The sequence below is a fragment of the Sander vitreus genome, chromosome 13 (assembly GCF_031162955.1).
Source record: "Sander vitreus isolate 19-12246 chromosome 13, sanVit1, whole genome shotgun sequence".
Taxonomy (NCBI): domain Eukaryota; kingdom Metazoa; phylum Chordata; class Actinopteri; order Perciformes; family Percidae; genus Sander; species Sander vitreus.
In genome coordinates, this window is record NC_135867.1 from 16,956,106 (window position 1) to 16,971,156 (window position 15,051).

A 15,051-nucleotide genomic window follows, 5' to 3' on the forward strand; every position below is an offset into this window, starting at 1 on the left:
AAGTCTGACAAATTGCATCAAGTGATGTCCTTTGAGGCACTACTAGTATAAAACCCCTGAATCCGAACTGTCGGCAGTCTAGTTGCATTGTGGGTAATGTAGGCGTCAGGTTTTGACAAGGAAGAAGAATGAATAGACAAAAATAGCAATATGCTAAAGACATTGTACATTTATCCTTGTTTTTTAAAGGTTATTGTTCTTTTTGCATTGTCCCTGTTCAAATAAAGAAACATAACATAACAAAAGATGATGTCTCTGGTTCTGCTGCATCTATTTTTTATACTTTTGTTTTAGCTGTTAATTGTAAGTCTGACAATGTTATAGGAGTGCAGTGTTAATTGGTGTAGCATTCCTTTAAGATTTAAGTTGTGTAGCATTAGAATATATGTAGTTCTCCTTTTGACAATTTTAATATGGTCAGTCAAAGTTGGTATAGAAAACCTTTTTATGGTAAGTTTATGTGTTTTTTAATGAAGTAATTGTTCCAGATCTCCATCTCAGGTTTCCCTCAGACAATTCCTGCTGGGGACCTTTGTTGCATGTCAATCCCTCTTGCTCTGTCCCCATGTGTTCCTGCAAAAATCCCCCTGAAAACTCATCCTACTTCACACTAGAATTGTTTTGTTTTTGTAGGATGATCAGGTGGTGCTGCAGTGCACTGCGTCTATTCTTAAGGAGCAGATCAAGCTGTGTCTGTCATGTGAAGGATTTGGGAATCGTCTGTGTTTCCTTGAGACCACCTCGAACGCTCAGGTAGTAAAAACATGGGTCTCAACGCATTTTATCTAATTTCTTTGAGAATTTGAGTTTCTACTATTCACCAGGTTTACTAGTTGTCCTGTGTTTCAGATTGTCCCTCCAGACCTTGCAATCTGCTGCTTCATTTTGGAGCAGTCCCTGTCTGTGCGGGCATTACAGGAGATGTTGTCCAACTCTTCTGTGGATGAGGTAAGTCACAATTAGGGGGGAATTAGTCCACTAGTATTAGTAATTAGTACTAAATGTGTATTGTTCATTCAACTGAAACTCACTTTGTTTCTTTTCTGACTTGATGACACATGGTCCTTCACTCTCCAACCTGCCAACCTTAGGCTGTTGATTTGGACAAATGGGTATGTTTGCTTATTTTCCCCAAATTTTCACAACCTCATTAGTGTTATTATGCATACAGTGTTCATCATGCAACTTAGTTATTGTTTTGCACATTTCAATTACATTAGAATTAACCAAAATTTTTTTATTTTTTTTTTACCCTCCTACTGCTCTAAGCACATGCTTGGACTTGCCCTACCGTTTTTTAATATTAACAAGATATTAAATCTTCCAGTCATCACAAGGTGGGGGTCACCGAACTCTGCTGTACGGACATGCCATCCTCCTGAAGCACACTCACTCCAGCATGGTGAGCACATTTTCAATCAAGTATGTGTCTACTGCTGCCACTGCTCATGTCCTCTCCTCTAAGCAGCAGTTGTCCTCACAATCTATTATTCTCTACATTTTTTGGAGTGCATGTCACGACACTACGTTATTATCCCTCTCTTTATGCTGCAGTACTTGAGCTGTTTGACTACTTCTCGCTCACTGACAGACAAATTGGCTTTTGATGTGGGCTTGCAGGAAGACTCCACAGGTGGCTATCAACTTTACTGTCCATTATGTCCAACACACGGCGATGTAGATTTCTGTATTCTAAATCTATTTGTCCGTCACAGGAGAGGCCTGCTGGTGGACCATCCACCCTGCCTCTAAGCAAAGGTCTGAAGGCGAGAAGGTCAGGGTGGGAGATGACCTCATTCTTGTCAGTGTTTCTTCAGAGCGATACCTGGTAACCATGATTTTATTTACTTTCACTGTAACTGACAATTTGTTGTCAATAAATCCTACCAATATTATCACCTGCACTTGTTTTTAGCATCTGTCCTACGCCAGTGGTGACTTGATGGTAGATGCCTCTTTCATGCAAACGCTGTGGACCATGACCCCTGTGATGTCAGGATGTGAGCTGGCTGAAGGTCGGAAATTTTGTTGTTACAAAAAAAAAGTCCCTATGTCCATAATACTGGACTCTCTCTTAGCAATATGACTCTTTTCCTCTAGGTTTTCTGACCGGAGGGTATGTGCTCAGGCTGTTCCATGGTCACATGGACGAGTGTTTAGCAATCCCAGGTGCTGACCAAGGGGACGACCAGCGCAGGTGACCAAAATCTTTAATGGCTGTGCATGCCATCAAGTATTAAAACACTGAACTGATACATTTGGTTGTTTTAGCTTTACACTTTGCCATTCTCAACCATTTTCCGAAGCCTACCATACGTTTTTCAGTATGTGCTCTACATCATAAAGCACGCCTCTGGTGTTGCATTTTAGGTGATGCATGGTGTAGGAACAGCCTTGAAAGCTCTTCCACACCTGAGACTTAAGTTTGGCTGACAAATAGCCACATTTTTAATGAATATGACAGCCCCTTATTCTTATTATAAAATGCAAATATTTTTTTCTGCTTACATTGCTTGTTTCTCAGCCCGAGGAGTTTCCAGAGTACCACATAATGATGGAATAACTGACAAATGTTCATTGTAATGTGCTACCTCTCTGAAGACATTTTCAAGTGTCTGCAAGTTGATTGTCATAGTGTACTGACATAAACTGTAACCATTGGAAATTAATCAAAATATTTTTGATTTTTTCTACTTCAAATTTCCTGATACATATTGCATGCCATTAACTGGCATGTTTTTTTCAGAGTTGCTCATTATGAAGGAGGGGCTGTATGCAGCCATGCTCGATCATTATGGAGACTTGAGCCACTGCGTATCGCGTAAGTGTCTCGATTCCTTGTGTAAAAAACTTGTATTACAATCATTCACTTTTAGTGACTTTACGGTGTGTCCCTGTTGGCAGTTGGAGCGGAGGTCACATTAAATGGGGCCAGTCTTTCCGGATACGTCACATAACAACAGGCAGATACCTTTGTCTGGATGAAGAGAAAGGACTGCTTTTGGTGGACCCAGAGAAGGCAAATTCCAAGATGGCAGCCTTCTGCTTCCGAATTTCAAAGGTAATTGTCATGCAAAGTCAGCTGTGCCAGAAAGTGTGTGACACTCTATTGTGCAGTGTAGAGATTCTTACCAGCCTTAATGAAGAACACACTTTTTATTCCAACTACAGGAAAAAATTGAAGTGATCCAGAAGCGAGATGTGGAAGGCATGGGCACGCCGGAGATCAAGTATGGAGAGTCCATGTGTTTTGTACAGCATGCTTCAACTGCCCTCTGGCTTACATATGCTGCTGTTGATGCCAAATCTGCCCGTCTGGGTCCTCTAAAGAGAAAGGTAAAGAAGAATTCAAGATGATCCCCAAAATATAAATCACCAAAGAGTGCTGGAGCAACAACAACAACAACTGAAACACATTTAAGTCATCATGCACTGTATGTATGTATGTACAAGTGTTAAGTATATACTTGTGTTTTAAGAGCACCTGTGTTCAATTATTAGGCAATACTCCATAAAGAAGGTCATATGGATGATGCACTCACAGTGGCTCGATCTCAGACCGAAGAGTCCCAAGCTGCCAGAATGATTTTCAGCACAACAGGCCTCTTCAACCAGTTCATTAAGTAACTCTACTTCAGTTTATTCAAATCTTTGCTAATAGCCATGTTTTTATTTTTGAGTTACAGCATATTTGTGATGGTATTCTCATGTTATTTTGATGTTTCCAGAGGTCTAGATGCTCTGAGTGGGAAAAACAAATCTGCCAACTCCACATCTCTGCCTATGGACACAGTGGTGCTCTCCCTGCAGGACCTCATTTTCTACTTCCGACCCCCTGAGGAGGAGCTGGAGCATGAAGACAAACAGTTTAAGCTTCGCTCCCTCAAGAACAGACAGAACCTCTTCCAGGAAGAGGTTGGTCTACCTACTGAGGAATGACTAGTCATGAAAATGTATAACAGCAGCATTTCTGGATGTAAATTTAGTTTGGTTGATTTATATCCATTTTTATTGTTATTAACAGGGAATGATTACTCTTGTCCTGGACTGTGTTGATCGGCTCAACGTCTACAACACAGCAGCCCACTTCTCAGAGTATGCTGGGGAAGAAGCCGCAGAGTCATGGAAAGAGATAGTAAATTTACTGTATGAATTGCTAGGTATGCCCATCTGTTGATTTGTTCTATGTGTTCGTGGTGATTTTAGATTAGTCATTATTATGTCCCCCATAAAAAGCCACCTTTCTTGTTTTTGAATGTGATGCACAATCTTTTTTGCTTCTCTTCTTTTGTGAAGCTTCCTTGATCAGAGGGAATCGTGCTAACTGTGCCCTGTTCTGTGATAACCTTGACTGGCTGGTCAGTAAATTGGATCGTTTGGAGGCATCTTCAGGTATCTAAGACATATAGAAGCTCATTTATATGTACAATGTACATTTTGTTTCTTGTTTGTTCTCTGCAAAAGCCAACAAATGTTAGACTGATCACTTAACTGTGAATGATGAAAGCTTGTGTGCTGCTCTCTAGTATAAATGAACACCCGTCATTTTCCCTGTCACTTGAAACTGAATTTGATTAGTTACAAACAGCAAACGGGGGGATACAATAACAAGAACATCTGACAACATGATGCAATTTAAAACAACATTCCTGCAATGCTTGCATTGCTGTGTAAAACTGTGGTAATTTTTGAAGCTGTAGATTGGTGTGTTGCATTCGATTGCATTATATTTTTTTACGTGTTCCTGTTATTGTTTCCAAGGGTGTATTATATTAATATGTCTTTATATATTGTCATATTTTTATGTCAGGAATCCTGGAGGTGTTGTATTGTGTTCTGATTGAGAGTCCAGAGGTGCTGAATATTATCCAGGAGAATCACATCAAATCAATCATCTCTCTGCTGGATAAGCATGGGCGCAATCATAAGGTCAGGAACATGTAACACTGTCCTGTTTGTTGAGCAAACCAAATTAATTGATTGCAGTTCATATATTATATATAAAATATTGTAATATATAAAAACGCGAGCTACAAAGCAGTACTAGAACTGTCTTCGTCGATTTTTATCTCCCCTTTTTGCAGGTCTTGGATGTGCTCTGTTCTCTCTGTGTGTGTAACGGGGTGGCTGTAAGGTCAAATCAGAATCTCATCACAGAGAATCTGCTTCCAGGTCGGGACCTCCTTCTTCAAACCAACATTATCAATTATGTAACCAGGTGGGTCGGTTGTATTAGCACACTTCGGAACAGGCTTAAAAAGCTTTATGCTCTTCTTCTGTGCTGAAGCCCAGTTATCAACAATTGTTTTGTTATCTTCCTTAAGCATGAGACCCAACATTTTCCTTGGAACTTGTGAAGGATCCACACAGTATAAGAAGTGGTATTTTGAGGTGATGGTGGACCAAGTGGAGCCTTTTCTTACGGCTCAGCCATGTCACCTGCGTGTGGGTTGGGCTCTGACAGAGGGCTACAGTCCTTACCCTGGTGGAGGGGAAGGCTGGGGGGGCAACGGGGTTGGGGATGACCTCTACTCCTACGGTTTTGACGGGCTTCACCTCTGGTCAGGTAAAGTAAACATGGTATGACTTTTGCATGCATTTGATCTTGTGCTTTTGTGATCATACCTTACTTTTTCTGACATTATGCCTACAAGTTACATAGATAAACTCCTTAAGATTTCATGTATATTGACAACATATTAGTTAATTTTCTTTATATGTCCACAGGACGTGTTCCGCGTCATGTTGCCACACCTAATCAGCACATCCTTGCATCAGAGGACGTGGTCAGCTGTTGTTTGGATCTGAGTGTGCCCAGTATTTCCTTCCGTATCAATGGGCATCCTGTTCAGGGCATGTTTGAGAACTTCAACCTGGATGGCTTGTTCTTCCCTGTTGTCAGCTTCTCTGCAGGCGTTAAGTAGGGCATTGTGAATTATAAAATTAAGTATTATGAATGTCTTTAATACATGCAGTATAGTTATTATATATGAGACTAATTTTCCACTCTAACTGCAAGGTTGCGATTTCTTCTCGGAGGGCGTCATGGGGATTTCAAGTTTCTCCCACCTCCAGGCTATGCTCCGTGCTATGAAGCAGTGCTGCCAAGGGACCGTTTGCGGATTGAGCCCATCAAGGAGTATAAACATGATTTTGATGACATCCGCAACCTGTTGGGTCCAACTCAGTCCCTCTCACATACAGCCTTCACTCCTTGCCCTGTAGACACTATACAGGTAAAATCTTATTATACTCTTTTTCATCCTCATCTTTTCCATTAAACTGAATTTATTATTCTTTCAGATCGTACTTCCTCCTCATTTGGAACGCATTCGAGAGAAGCTTGCAGAAAATAGCCATGAGTTATGGGCTATTACTCGCATTGAACAAGGGTGGACCTATGGACCGGTAAGTGTTTTCAGTGTTCCCCATAGTAAATGTTGCTGTGTACATCAACAATTCCCTTAAAAAATGTTTGCACTTTACTTTTTAAAATCAATGTCAAGTTCCGTGATGACAACAAGAAGCTGCACCCCTGCCTGGTAGATTTCCAGAGTCTGCCTGAACCAGAGAAGAACTACAATTTAGCAATGTCAGGAGAGACACTCAAGTAAGTCAGCGCCCTCGCTTAATTAACAGCACTGTGCTTTCGTCTTCTTGTATTCCTAACGCCTCATGTGATTCATTTCAAAGGACTCTGCTGGCACTAGGCTGTCATGTAGGAATGGGCGATGAAAAAGCCGAGGAGAATCTGAAAAAGACCAAACTCCCCAAAACGTGAGCTGCATGGCATTCATTTATTTTTGATCCTATTTGTGACATTGCTTCTCTTTTATCATGTATACTGTTAATGGCCTTATAAAGACTTTCTCTGACCCATTCTGATCACGAAACATTGTTCGTTAGTTACATGCAGAGTAGCGGATATAAGCCAGCCCCTCTGGACCTCAACCATGTCAAGTTAACTCCTAATCAGAACACTCTAGTGGAGAGACTGGCAGAAAACGGACACAATGTGTGGGCAAGAGACCGGGTTCGCCAGGGCTGGACATACAGTATTGGACAGGTACCACCATTTGTTTTTCCAGCAATTGTACATGCAACATGAACGTTCTTTTATTTATTCTATTACATTTTCATGTGCGCATTTTCATTGTTTTTTTTAATAGGATATAATGAACAAGCGCAATCCCCGTCTGGTTCCTTACAACCTACTGGATGAAAAGACTAAAAAGACCAACAGAGAAACAGTTTGCGCAGCTGTTCGCACTCTCATCGGATATGGTTACAACATAGAACCACCTGACCAGGAGAGCAGTAAGGTTGCACTGCTATCTACAGCAGGATGGCAGGAATATTTGTTTATTTTTTTTATTTAGTCCTACAAGATTCATTTCATTAAAACTACAAGCTTTTCTATTAAGTGTTCATTACTGTGTTTGTGTTGAATGTAGGCGGGCATGGACCAGCAGCTGGTGATAAGATCAGAGTGTTCAGAGCAGAGAAATCTTATGCTGTCACACAAGGGAAGTGGTACTTTGAGTTTGAGGCTGTGACAGTTGGGGAAATGAGAGTGGGCTGGGCCAGGCCCAGTGTTCGTGCAGACACTGAACTTGGTGCAGATGAGTTGGCATATGTCTTTAATGGCTTCAAGGTAAGAGAGATACCTAGTATACATGCTCTCTAGTAAGCCTCTGTAATACTTAACTCTAACATTTCCTATTCAGGCCCAACGTTGGCATGTAGGAAATGAGCCATTTGGTCGTCAGTGGCTATCTGGTGATGTGGTGGGGTGTATGATTGACCTCACAGAGATGAACATCATGTTTACACTCAACGGAGAAATGTTGATCAGCGACTCAGGCTCTGAGATGGCTTTTAAGGATATTGAGATAGGAGAGGGTAAGTACAGTAACAACTAATAGCAAATGAAGTTCTCAGGTAGAGACATTGGATATCAGCACTTGTGGATTTGTGTTTCTGATGCTGATCATGTATGTATCAAACATCCCTAGGCTTTATACCTGTGTGCTGTCTGGGCCTGTCCCAGGTCGGCAGGATCAACTTGGGTCAGAACGTCAGCAGTCTTCGTTATTTTACCATCTGTGGCCTGCAGGAGGGATTTGAACCCTTTGCTATCAACATGAAAAGAGACATTACCATGTGGTTCAGCAAAAGCCTTCCCCAGTTTATCAATGTGCCTACTGATCATCATCACATTGAGGTATGTGTGCATTACTTGCTGCAGTGTTTTGATGAGATATTTCTTTGTTCCCATTATGAATAAGTTAGTATTTTCTAGATCACCACCTGGCCCCCTTTCATTTATGCTCTAGGTTTCCCGTGTTGATGGGACAGTGGAAAGTGCCCCTTGTCTGAAAGTGACCCACAAGACATTTGGATCTCAGAACGCCAACACAGATCTGCTATTCTTCAGACTCAGCATGCCAGTTGAGTTTCATGAAACCTTCAAAGTCCCAGCAGGGACCACCCTTCTTACTCGTGCCCTGACAATCCCTGAGGATGAGGTGCTAGAGGTGGACCCAGACTCTGACTTTGAAATACTCAAGAAGTCAGCTACTCGCAAAGAGCAGGAAGAGGATAAGAAAGAACCCTCTGTTCCTAAAGAGATCCCTGCCATCAAAAATGGAGAAAATGAGAAGGATGCATCAACGGAGAAAAGCAAGAAGAAAGGGTTTGTATAGATTCATCTAGTGACTTGAGATGGGGTGTATGTGGAAGAAGGCTGGGATACTGTGTTTACATTTTCATATATAGGGAGTAATTGCTGCTGTTATTTACAGATTCCTTTTCAAGGCTAAGAAGGCTGCATTAGTAACTCCACCACCTGTTATCAACATTCCCCGCTTAGTGGAAGATGTGGTGCCAGATGACAGGGATGACGTAGACATCATCCTCAACACTACAACAGTATGACTATAGCTTTTATTTATTGTATATGGTTATCATATCATATTCATAGCCATATCAAATCCATGCCCATTTGTTCATTTTTGCTTATACTGTTAACTGTAGACGCAATAAATAACATACAATATAAACCTTACCTTTATTACAGTATTTTTCAAATTGAACTTGTCTGCCAGTACTCTAATGACTTTAACATTTGTGTTAAATCATCTTTACCTGAAACTGTACTGGTGTTAATTTCCCATTCCCCTCACCCCTTACCAGTACTATTATTCTGTGCGAGTGTTTGCGGGGCAGGAGCCTGGTGGTGTATGGGTAGGCTGGATCACACCTGACTATCACCAGTATGACCCACATTTTGACATCAGCAAAGTGAGAAATGTAACAGTCACTGTAGGTGATGATAAAGGAAACATTCATGACAGGTATGTTACTCTTCTCTAGACAGAAACCAAAAAGTGTGTGTTTTCTTTGAAAATGACAAAAATGCACCGTTTCTGATTTTTGTCTGTCTTCCTCAGTGTAAAACGCAGTAACTGCTACATGGTATGGGGAGGAGAGTTCAGCAACTCCCAGCAGACCCGAGTCAGTCAAGAGGATTTTGTGATTGGCTGTCTTATTGATTTGGACACAGGACTCATGACTTTTACTGCTAATGGAAAAGAGATCAACACATTTTACCAGGTCAGATAAGCTTCATTCTGGTATTCACACAGTTCCTTATTTATAGTCTTGGTCATTTAATGCAACTATGTTCCCTTTTTGCAGGTGGAGCCCAACACAAAACTGTTCCCAGCTGTCTTTGTCCTTCCTTCCAGTCAGAATATGATTCAGTTCGAACTAGGCAAGCTCAAGGTCAGTACAAAAATAACCAAATTACACTTACCAACTTTGTTATGTAACTGTCCTCTCTAATATATAATTAGTTTTCCTTTACTTGTCTTTTTAGAACATTATGCCAATCTCAGCCGCCATGTTCCGGAGTGAACGCAAGAACCCTGTACCCCAGTGCCCTCCTAGACTGGATGTTCAGATGTTAACCCCAGTCATCTGGAGCCGCATGCCCAACCACTTCCTGGCTCCAGATACAGGACGTGTTAGTGAGAGACTGGGCTGGATTGTGCAGTGTCAGGAGCCACTCACCATGATGGCCCTCCATATCCCAGAGGAGAACAGGTCAGAGCTACATCACTCAGCATGTATCTGTTGCATTGTTAGGAGTTACAAAAATGTATTGCTTTCTTTTTTTAGGTAAAATTAACCCTTTTGTATCCTCTAGGTGTATTGACATCCTTGAGCTGTCTGAACGTATGGACTTGCTGAAGTTCCACTATCATACTCTAAAGCTGTATGGCTTAGTGTGTGCTTTGGGAAACAACCGTGTGGCTCACGCTCTGTGCAGCCATGTGGATGAGTCCCAGCTTTTCTACGCCATAGAGAACACCTACCTACCTGGACCAATGAGAAGCGGCTTCTATGACCTGCTTATCAGCATGCACCTGGAGTCTGCTAAGAGGAACCGGCTAGGAACCAACAAGGAATTTATAGTTCCAATGACAAACGAAACACGCAGTATCACTCTGTACTCTGACAAATCTCATGCCTTACCTGGGGTTGGCCTCACTACATGTCTGCGTCCCAAACTCCATTTCTCCTCCATTGGGTTTGTTGGAACAGATCCAGACATCTACACACTGAGTCCAGTCATACCCTTACAGGTAAGCTTGAACAGGTTTTGCATTTTAAGGAACTCTTGAGTCAGTTATACTCATAAATGTGCTTGTATTTCCAGGTGCTAAAGACCAAGGCCCTGAACATGCTTACTGAGGCTGTGCAAGATGGAGGTCAAGCCATGAGAGATCCTGTGGGAGGTAGTGTTGAGTTTCATTTTGTTCCAATCTTGAAGCTCATCAGTACCCTCCTCATCATGGGTGTGTTTGATGATGAAGATGTCACACACATCCTAAAGATGCTTGAGCCCACAGTCTTCAGTGGCAAGAAAGCAGAGGAGCCTGCTGAGGAGAATGCCAATTTGAAGGAAGAGAAGGAACAAAAAGCACCCCTAAAAGTAGGAGTGGTGAAGGAAGAGGAGCACGAAGCCATGGGGGAAGAAGAAGAGGAATTTGAGGATGGTGGCTTGGGTGAAGAGGAAGAGGAAGAAATGGAGGAAGAAGAAGAATTAGAGACAGAATCCATCAGGCCACATGAAGAAATGGTGGATCAGACAGAGCAATTAAATGGTGAGAAAGGAGCCGAGGAAACAGAGAAAGAGATTAGAGAGGAGAATAAAGAAGAACATCTAGAACAAGGACTCTTCCAGATGAAGCTACCAGAGTCTGTCAAATTGCAGGTATGACTGGTCTTTTTAGAAGATACAAAAATGCTCTTCCTTCCAGTGATACTGTTAGTAGTATAGTATTAGTGATTCACTTTACTTTTGTTCTTTAGATGTGTACTCTACTGCAGTATTTCTGTGACTGTGAACTACGTCACAGAGTGGAGGCCATCACTGCCTTTTCAGACCAGTTTGTCAGCCAGATACAGTCCAACCAGAGGCAGCGCTACAATGAACTTATGCTGGCCTTCACCATGAGTGCAGCTGAGACTGCTCGCAAGACCCGTGAATTTCGCTCCCCACCACAGGAGCAGGTACACCCACACAAATGCACACAAAGGGAGTAGAGTGCATTTGTTGATTGTTTAATGAATCCTAGAATCCTAGAAACATGGTTTAACAAAGCTAGTAGGAATTTACCCTGCATTTGTGCACTACTTTCTTTGTTCTTGTGTATTTTAATTTATTCTTGTAGAATACTGGGCAAATGTAGATGACATAATAACAAAATGTGTACAGCTGGTTTAAAAAAAGTGCTCACTCGGGAAACATTCACAGAAGAGTAAGCGTGTCCACTATATCCTACCAAAGAAACTCCTTAAATAACACATCACTTCCTAAGATGAACCGTTTTTGGCTTTTGAAAAATAAAATTTGAATGAGCATACTTCCTTTCTTGCTGTTGTGTAGGTCAACATGCTCATGAACTTTAAGAACTGTGCTGAGGATGAAGAGTGCCCTGTTCCTGATGAAGTCCGTGAATCTCTGCTGATTTTTCATAATGCTCTGCTGGCTCACTGTGGTCAGTCTTCATCAACAGTATCAATCAGCATTTGAAATAAAGATTCAAATATAAGTTACAGTATCTAATTTAAGACTTCACTCTTAGGTGTTCATATTGAAGAAGAAGAACAAGAGGAAGAAGTGGATAACTCTCTCCGGGGACGACTGGTCCGTTTGTTGGAAAAGGTGAAAAAAGTTCGCGAGAAGAAGGTAGAGGTGGAGCCTGAGCCACAGGAAGATAAAAAACCAAGTGAGCCATTCATCTTTTGCATGTCATGTACAACTGCAATAAGACTATCTTTTGTTTGTATTAGGGCTGTCAATCGATTCAAATATTGTATCGCTATTAATTGCATGATTGTCCATAGTTAACTCGCGATTAAGCACAAATTAATCGCACGTTTTTTATCTGTTCTAAACGTACTTTAAAAGGGATATTTTTCAAGTTCCGAAGTTCACACTGGGGGTCAAAATAATGTGCTGTGACCGCGAGGTAACTGTGATTAGTCTCCGGTGAGTGTAGCGGTGCTGCATCGCTTCCAGATTTCCAAAACTACGCAGCAGCCCGATGCCCACATCACAGAATGCACATGCGTTAATTGCACTTCAAAAATATTAGTGCCATTAATAGGAATTTCCTCTAGTGTGTATGAATATTTGCCTGGAGAAAAGCAGCTCTGTTTCATCTTTGTGTGGGCTGTGTGTTTAGTTGAACAGTGTTTGGCTTCCCTCTGTGGTGCAAGTGCATGGAGCGGAGCAGTGGAGGTCCGCTGAGATCTGAGGCTCTGGTTGCCAGGGACGGAAGTTAAACACTGCCCACACTGCCATGACACAGAGCTGGATTTAATTCAGTAAAATATCTCTTTTACTCTTTGTACTTTACCAGGCACATTGCAGGAGCTGATTTCACATACTATGATCCACTGGGCCCAGGAGTCATTTATCCAGAACCCTGAGCTAGTGCGTATGATGTTCAGCCTCCTTCACAGACAGTATGATGGGCTGGGTGAGCTCATGCGTGCCCTTCCCAAGGCCTACACCATCAACGCAGTGTCAATTAACGACACCATGGACCTGTTGGAGTGCTTGGGCCAGATCCGCTCATTGCTTATTGTCCAGATGGGTCCAGAAGAAGAGAGGCTTATGATTCAAAGCATTGGGTTAATTTTATTTTATTCTAAATATCTGGCCTAACAAATATCCCTCTGGGACAATAAATGTAATATCTTGCCTTAAAGTCAATTCTTGGATAATTGACAATGTGACAGAAACTATACGCCAACTTAATTTTTATCTTCCTTAGGAACATCATGAGTAACAAAGTTTTCTATCAGCACCCCAACTTGATGCGAGCTCTGGGGATGCATGAAACTGTCATGGAGGTCATGGTTAATGTACTTGGCGGTGGGGACTCAAAGGTATGTTTTTTATTCCACTCAACTGCATTCTAGTTTTGCTTAATACAGTATACATATAGACCTTGCTTTATATTACCACCAAGTAATAGACAGAAATAGACAATAAGATCAATGTAATGCTACTTAACTTTATTTGTAACATGCTCCCTTCCAATAGGAGATCCGATTCCCTCGAGTGGTAACAAACTGCTGCCGTTTTCTCTGCTATTTCTGTCGCATCAGTCGTCAAAATCAGCGCTCTATGTTTGACCACCTCAGCTACCTTCTCCAAAACAGCGGCATCGGTCTTGGTGATTTGCTTTGTTGAGTTCCAGCATTATTCTTAATGATTTATTGTAGATTTGTGAACTGTGATTAAGCCGGGCATTATGTGCTGTTCTTTAGGAATGCGGGGCTCCACCCCCTTGGACGTAGCTGCAGCCTCTTGTATTGACAACAATGAGCTGGCATTAGCTCTCCAAGAGCAGGACCTCGAAATGGTAAAATACAATCGATACGTACAAAACAAGCATTGTGAAAAATTATTTATCATGGAAATACACTTATCTTTCCAGGTGGTGAAATATTTAGCTGGATGTGGACTTCAGAGCTGTCCAATGCTACTGTCTAAAGGCTACCCAGACATTGGCTGGAATCCTTGTGGTGGAGAGAAATACCTTGACTTTCTTCGTTTTGCTGTATTTGTCAATGGTCAGATTTTTTATTTGCTACACAATGCAATATTTAATTATAATGCCCATAATATGTTTTCTCCCTTATTATTAGATAATGCTTTGTTTTTTTCCCTTCTGTAGGAGAGAGTGTAGAAGAGAATGCCAATGTGGTGGTACGTCTCCTCATTCGCAGGCCTGAGTGCTTTGGTCCAGCCCTTAGAGGTGAGGGGGGTAATGGTCTGCTGGCTGCAATCGAGGAGGCCATCAAAATATCAGAGGACCCTGCAAGGGATGGCCCTAGTGTTAAGAAAGACAGACGCTTTCCCATGTAAGAGCTCTTAGCTTTGGTTTGAAGGCCTTCTAATGGTATTTAATGAGGTGCCAAAGTGTGTGTTATCTCCTCTGTGTTGCTGTAGCAGGAAGATATAGAGCCACTTTATTTTTTCTGGTAGGTTTGGGGGAGAGGAACAGCACGAGGAGAACAGGGTTCACCTGGGAAATGCCATTATGTCCTTCTACTCTGCCCTTATTGACTTGCTTGGACGCTGTGCTCCAGAGATGCACGTAAGCTGTTTAGTAGCTAGCATACCAGACTTATCAAACAGGTTGAGAAAAAAGAAAGATACAGATATAAGACATCTATTTGAAAATGTCTTTATTGAAAAACCAAGCTTTTGTCTCTACAGTTGATCCAGGCTGGTAAGGGTGAGGCTCTGAGAATCAGGGCCATCCTGAGGTCTCTGGTCCCTATTGAAGATCTGGTAGGAGTCATCAGCCTTTCTGTTCAGATTCCTTCATTTGGAAAAGGTAAACACTTGGGAAAACGTATAGAATTAATGAAGTTAAGTGGCTTTAATTAGTGTTGAAAGTGTCTGCCATCAGATCACTTCTGTCCAACTTGAATATTGTTAATGATTTTTCCAAAATGTTT

General features: G+C 41.7%; 1 protein-coding gene across 1 annotated transcript in view; it reads left to right on the forward strand.

The window, feature by feature from the left end:
* Positions 1–15,051, forward strand: part of LOC144528244 (ryanodine receptor 1-like) — a 50,275-nt gene that overhangs the window by 3,674 nt on the left and 31,550 nt on the right. The window contains exons 2-49 of the mRNA XM_078266733.1: positions 634–753; positions 850–948; positions 1,328–1,402; positions 1,555–1,633; positions 1,716–1,828; positions 1,916–2,015; positions 2,101–2,197; positions 2,747–2,821; positions 2,905–3,061; positions 3,172–3,336; positions 3,502–3,623; positions 3,729–3,915; positions 4,025–4,160; positions 4,297–4,392; positions 4,811–4,929; positions 5,085–5,218; positions 5,325–5,566; positions 5,728–5,920; positions 6,020–6,236; positions 6,304–6,408; positions 6,507–6,610; positions 6,694–6,777; positions 6,907–7,066; positions 7,170–7,326; positions 7,461–7,654; positions 7,728–7,902; positions 8,016–8,224; positions 8,337–8,695; positions 8,805–8,931; positions 9,196–9,356; positions 9,453–9,615; positions 9,700–9,786; positions 9,881–10,107; positions 10,211–10,649; positions 10,724–10,922; positions 11,031–11,146; positions 11,189–11,281; positions 11,380–11,580; positions 11,957–12,068; positions 12,156–12,299; positions 12,936–13,209; positions 13,353–13,467; positions 13,625–13,757; positions 13,852–13,946; positions 14,022–14,157; positions 14,262–14,448; positions 14,573–14,684; positions 14,807–14,927. Coding sequence (XP_078122859.1) covers positions 634–753; positions 850–948; positions 1,328–1,402; positions 1,555–1,633; positions 1,716–1,828; positions 1,916–2,015; positions 2,101–2,197; positions 2,747–2,821; positions 2,905–3,061; positions 3,172–3,336; positions 3,502–3,623; positions 3,729–3,915; positions 4,025–4,160; positions 4,297–4,392; positions 4,811–4,929; positions 5,085–5,218; positions 5,325–5,566; positions 5,728–5,920; positions 6,020–6,236; positions 6,304–6,408; positions 6,507–6,610; positions 6,694–6,777; positions 6,907–7,066; positions 7,170–7,326; positions 7,461–7,654; positions 7,728–7,902; positions 8,016–8,224; positions 8,337–8,695; positions 8,805–8,931; positions 9,196–9,356; positions 9,453–9,615; positions 9,700–9,786; positions 9,881–10,107; positions 10,211–10,649; positions 10,724–10,922; positions 11,031–11,146; positions 11,189–11,281; positions 11,380–11,580; positions 11,957–12,068; positions 12,156–12,299; positions 12,936–13,209; positions 13,353–13,467; positions 13,625–13,757; positions 13,852–13,946; positions 14,022–14,157; positions 14,262–14,448; positions 14,573–14,684; positions 14,807–14,927 — 7,315 coding nt within the window. The remainder of the gene's footprint in view (positions 1–633; positions 754–849; positions 949–1,327; positions 1,403–1,554; positions 1,634–1,715; positions 1,829–1,915; positions 2,016–2,100; positions 2,198–2,746; positions 2,822–2,904; positions 3,062–3,171; positions 3,337–3,501; positions 3,624–3,728; positions 3,916–4,024; positions 4,161–4,296; positions 4,393–4,810; positions 4,930–5,084; positions 5,219–5,324; positions 5,567–5,727; positions 5,921–6,019; positions 6,237–6,303; positions 6,409–6,506; positions 6,611–6,693; positions 6,778–6,906; positions 7,067–7,169; positions 7,327–7,460; positions 7,655–7,727; positions 7,903–8,015; positions 8,225–8,336; positions 8,696–8,804; positions 8,932–9,195; positions 9,357–9,452; positions 9,616–9,699; positions 9,787–9,880; positions 10,108–10,210; positions 10,650–10,723; positions 10,923–11,030; positions 11,147–11,188; positions 11,282–11,379; positions 11,581–11,956; positions 12,069–12,155; positions 12,300–12,935; positions 13,210–13,352; positions 13,468–13,624; positions 13,758–13,851; positions 13,947–14,021; positions 14,158–14,261; positions 14,449–14,572; positions 14,685–14,806; positions 14,928–15,051) is intronic.